Here is a 4,799-nt window from a genome sequence, read left to right as displayed (position 1 = left end):
TCCCGCGCGGCTTTATCCAGGCGGGCGGCGAGCATCCCCGAGGAGGGAGACTGCCCCATCGGTCTCCGCCGTGCCGGCCTGTCGGGACAGGGACCCCTTCGGCGTCCCGCTAGGCCGTCTCCTGGCGCGGGAGCTCCGTCGTGAGCGCCGGGCTGCTCTGAGGCACCTGCCCGCGGGCAGAAAGAGCGACAAGAGGCTAAGGTGGGCACGGTGAAGCCCGTGACTCTTACGATGGTTTTAAATAACGCTTAACGGTGTTGCAGAATCGGTAATTAAGCCAAGATTAATTTATGCTTGTTCAGAACAACATAACGCCGTCTCCTGAGTGTGCGTGCACTGCAGCGCCTCTGCAAACTGGCAGGGACTAAAAATCAAAATACTTTGCCGCCGTAGTCCCGGCCGCGGCCTGTGCTAGCAGTGCCCACGTTCTCGCCAGCAAACCTGCGTGGCTGCGGTGGTGACGCGGAGCCTCCGGAGCGCACGTGAACAACCCCTGGCCTCAGTTTAAGGTAATCCAGCCGTCAGTCGAGGCACCTGAGCTGGTGTAACCGGGTGCTGTGAAGACCCTGTAGACCCATAACTGTAAACTGAGGGGTAAAGGTGAATATTTGCTAAAATTTAGTTGTTTGTAAAGCACAGTAAGCAAAGCACCAAGTCAATGACAGAGAGAAGCAGAAACCTCTCTCTGCTCAGGTATTGCAGCTGCCAGGTGAGTGGTCTGTTTTCTGAGGCACAGATCACCGCCTCTCCTCAGCAATTGCTTCAGACACGGACCGCTGCATTTTTAAAGAAATAAGTATGTGGAATTATTCGAGAAATATTGCTACAGTAGGCAATTTCAGTCAGAAAAGCATGCGGCTGAATGTGATACGCAGGCAAAGCTCATGCTGCACGTCGGCAGACTGCAAAGTGTCTTTGCCATATTGTACCCAGCAAGCCTCAATCAACATGCTCAATCAAAGGCTGCTAGCCCTTATCAAGAACAGCAGACTACAGTAAGTTTGGTAAGCTGAACATTTCTTCTAAAGATTTTTTTTCATCTTAAAGCCAAAAAGTATTTGGCATGATTCTCAAAAAGTTCTTGTATCCTCTCCCTCCCCTGTCCTTTAGCACTCCCATAAAATCTTTTGCTTCCTTTCTTCATGGTTTTTCTGGGAAGCTATTTTGGCATAAGCTCACGCATTTAACATTTCAAAGAAACTGGTTTAGCTCTGGCAGCAATCATTTTTACGTTTAAAAATACTACAGGAATTAAAAGCTCAAAGTTTAAGACATTCAAAATATCATACGTATTCTATAATATATATTATAATGGTTTGTCACATGGTAATATAGATCACGATAAGGACAGCAGAGTAAATCTGCAAAAGCAAACTCTGGCATTATGAACCCACATACTTTCTATTAACTTTAATTTTTACTAGATTGTTTGAAGATTATAGTTTGTTATTAGCATTTAATACAGTCAAAATCTAAGTAAACATACTGAATTAGACTTAGAAATTTTTATTTGAAAGGAAGGAATGGGGAAAGTGTTTAGCCATCACATTTCAGCCACCACTTTATATGAAATATTATGCATCTCCACCAAGAACAGTTGACTCAATAGAGCATTTCAAGTGATCTTCCCAGGCCAATGGAGTGGGAAACATGAGAATGAAAGACAAATGAGAGCAGCTCAGATATATATTGCAGACAATGAGTGTGGCTTTTTACTGTGTTTCAAGTGAAGATGCCCCAGTAAATCATTTTGCACCCTGCTTGTTCTGACAACATTCCTTTTCTTGGGTGTTGTAATTCAAATTCCAAATTTTTATTTTAGATAAAAGACCCAAGTCATGATCCAGAGATCACTAATATTCTCATTCTTTAAATGTCTCTTTAACCTTAGTGTATTTCCCACCTATTAGGGGAATTTAACCTTTTGAATTTTATTCTTCTGTCTGCATGCAAAATCTTCTTCAGGCTCTTACACTTCTGTGACTCAAATTGGTATTTTAAGCTCCAAGACTAAGCTTTTAAAACATTGAGACTGTTTCATTAAATAAGCTTAAATCCAAATGAAAACATCTGGATTTCAGTTTCCTGACCTATTTCAACAGAAAGAATGGAAACTTCTAAACAATAAACTATCAGACAGTTTGCATTTGGGTTTAGTCAGTTTCTTCACTTTGACCAAATACACTGTGAAGCATTTGATAATTCTGTATTAATGGGACTTGTTTACTGATACGATTAAGTACTTTTAATACTCCTGCAATTCCTAATGTTAGCATTTACTTCAGCTGTTATAACTGAGTAAGATACCTCTGTCAACTAAGTATACAGCCTCTTTTCATATGGTTACTTGTATACTAAAGCCATACAAATCTCACTGGGGTGGGGAAAAACTGCTTCCCCTCCTCAACAAGGAGAAGAGAAAAGTGACTTAAAATCAAACTATACATGTCCCTGAAATCTAGAAGGAGGGATTACAAATTCTTTTTGTAATTTGCCTAGATTCAGTTTGCTGATTTTCTTTGATACGTCAAACCAAGTTTCACTGCGCAGCCTTTAGGATATACCTTCAGCCGCCAGCTTCACAACGAAACACTTTTGTAACCTGTTGAAAAATGCCCTTTTGTATGAGGGACTTCACTTATGTAAGTGTACTTCTTTCTACCGTACAAGGAAAAGAATACCATTATTAGCTGTTAAGATAGAAGCAGGTAATCACGTCACTTCACTACTGCATTAGCTTGTTATTCTCATTTTTGGGAGGGAGGGTGAGGCAGGGAATAAGTCACTAGCCAGTTTTTCCATCTCCCCAAACTCTGAAATTATTGAAAGAAAAAAAAAGAAGAATCCACTTTAATTTACTTTTCTGTTAGTGTGCTGCATCATTCACTCTCAATTAAGTTAGCAATTAATTACAAGGATTGCATCAGTAGCAGACACTTAATCTTTCTGAAATATATTTTTAAGTCACCATAAAGAGTATTACTGTGAGCCATTACATCCTACAAATGTTTCATAAACAATAACTTCTTAAACCAGTAATTAAGAAGTTAAGAGACCATAAAGGGGAGTAGTTTTTTTCATAACTTTATTCTTTTCCTTTTTACATGTGTTACTAATTAAAGTGTTTTTAAGAATTTTTCAAAGTCCTGTATAGAAGCTTTGGCAATCTCTGTACAAAACACCTCATCGGGCAAGGATACTAGCTGGTCCAGAGAGATGTAGCTGGGCTGTGCTGGGTCATACTGGGCTCTTCCCAAGAATGTAAGAAACATATGTCTCTCTTTGATTCGTAATAGCTTTGAGTTGAAAACCTAAGAAAGGAAGAAAGGGAAGAATCTTTTAGGTTGTCTGAATTTCAGACTCTGATGAATCTAAAAAAAGAGCATTTTTTAGACAAACTGAAGATCTAGGAAGACAACAAATAATTTGCATCTTTTCTTCTCATTTATGTCAAACACCAGGTAGGTTACATTTATATATAAATTATCTAAATTCTAAATAAATGCTTCAATACAATATGCTGAGGTACACACACAAGGGAAATCAGGGAGTGATACAACTCTCTTAAGCATGTTAGGTTTTTCATTTATATATGATAACTATATTACTTTTGTGTAATCACAGCCAAGAAAGCGGAGAGGAGACATTCAGAAACGGGGAGCAAGCATTTTCCCTATATTATCGGAAGCGTTTATTTATACAGTCAGATTCAGATGAGCATTTTTATAAGGAAGAAATGAATAGGTGACCACATGGCATAATACAAACGAATTAATTGCACAGTGGCAACAGAAAAGGTGAGTGGCTGCGCCTCCTGTCCTAACACAGCCAAAAGGCACAGTGCAGTGGTTCAAAACAGCCACTTGTCTTCTGCTGCACAGCAATGCCTGCCTTTGAAGATATTTGTCACAAAAAGAATTCTAGACAGTCAAAGGCGAGAACAATGGTAAGGGAAACATGAAAGAAATCAGTGGAACATCTAAAAAGAGAGAGAAGTGGGGAAGACAAGAGAAGCACAGTTAAGTCTTGAAAGCAGAGATCTAACTCTGCCTTTCTTAGCAGTACACCTGAAGAGAGAGACACTGCTTTAGAGAAGATAACGGTGAAAACATGAATCCTAGAGCAATGAAAGCGAGCAAGAGTTTTTACTAAAAAGGAGAGACTACACTACTGAAGGAAGGATTTCAAGAGGATGCAAACTAATTTGAACTAGGACAGACAGTAAAACTACTGTTCCTCCTCTGCCTTCCCTGAATTTTAAGAGGGAGTCAGAAGATGGGAAAAAACCTTAACCACCGTTTATGGAGCTAGCTGACAGGAAGGATGGTTACAACAGCAGCTGTAACATCAGAGAGGATTTGACAAAAAAAATCCTGTATGCTTCTTATTTTCAGCATTACTGTCATTCAGAATAGAAGAAGAACTGACGGAGACAAGTATGCATTTGTGAATGCACAAGTTAACGGTCAGACCATACACAGACTGAGTTACACTAGCAATATCCTGGAACTCAGAGTTTTTGAGGATGGAAGGGAAGAACAGGGAAGAGAGAAGTTCACTGCACCAAGAACAAGGAATAGAGGAAACTCTCCAGTTACCCATCTAAACAAAGGGAAGAGAAATAATGAGGTGAACCACCATGAAGCCAACAATAAGACAACTGAGAAGGAAGTGAGCAAGACTTGTGCTTGGTCAAGGAGGGCAAAAGTGACACAGGCAATGGAGTTATAGCAAGCATCCTTGTTAAGTAAAGATATATTAAATAGCAAGATAAGTAATCAAAATCCTGGGGAGTAGTT

General features: G+C 39.9%; 1 protein-coding gene across 2 annotated transcripts in view; it reads right to left on the bottom strand.

Moving 5' to 3' along the window:
* Window positions 1-3,070: 3,070 nt before the first annotated feature.
* Window positions 3,071-4,799, bottom strand: part of MTERF3 (mitochondrial transcription termination factor 3) — a 17,814-nt gene continuing 16,085 nt past the window's right edge. For both annotated transcript variants that reach the window (XM_009324408.1, XM_009324409.1), the window contains one exon: window positions 3,071-3,311. In XM_009324408.1, the coding sequence (XP_009322683.1) occupies window positions 3,117-3,311 (195 nt within the window). In that variant the 3' untranslated portion in view covers window positions 3,071-3,116. The remainder of the gene's footprint in view (window positions 3,312-4,799) is intronic.

This window comes from Pygoscelis adeliae, unplaced genomic scaffold (assembly GCF_000699105.1).
Source record: "Pygoscelis adeliae isolate BGI_AS28 unplaced genomic scaffold, ASM69910v1 Scaffold145, whole genome shotgun sequence".
Taxonomy (NCBI): domain Eukaryota; kingdom Metazoa; phylum Chordata; class Aves; order Sphenisciformes; family Spheniscidae; genus Pygoscelis; species Pygoscelis adeliae.
Note: the sequence above shows the minus strand (reverse complement) of the source record. Positions and strands in the feature narration are given on the sequence as shown.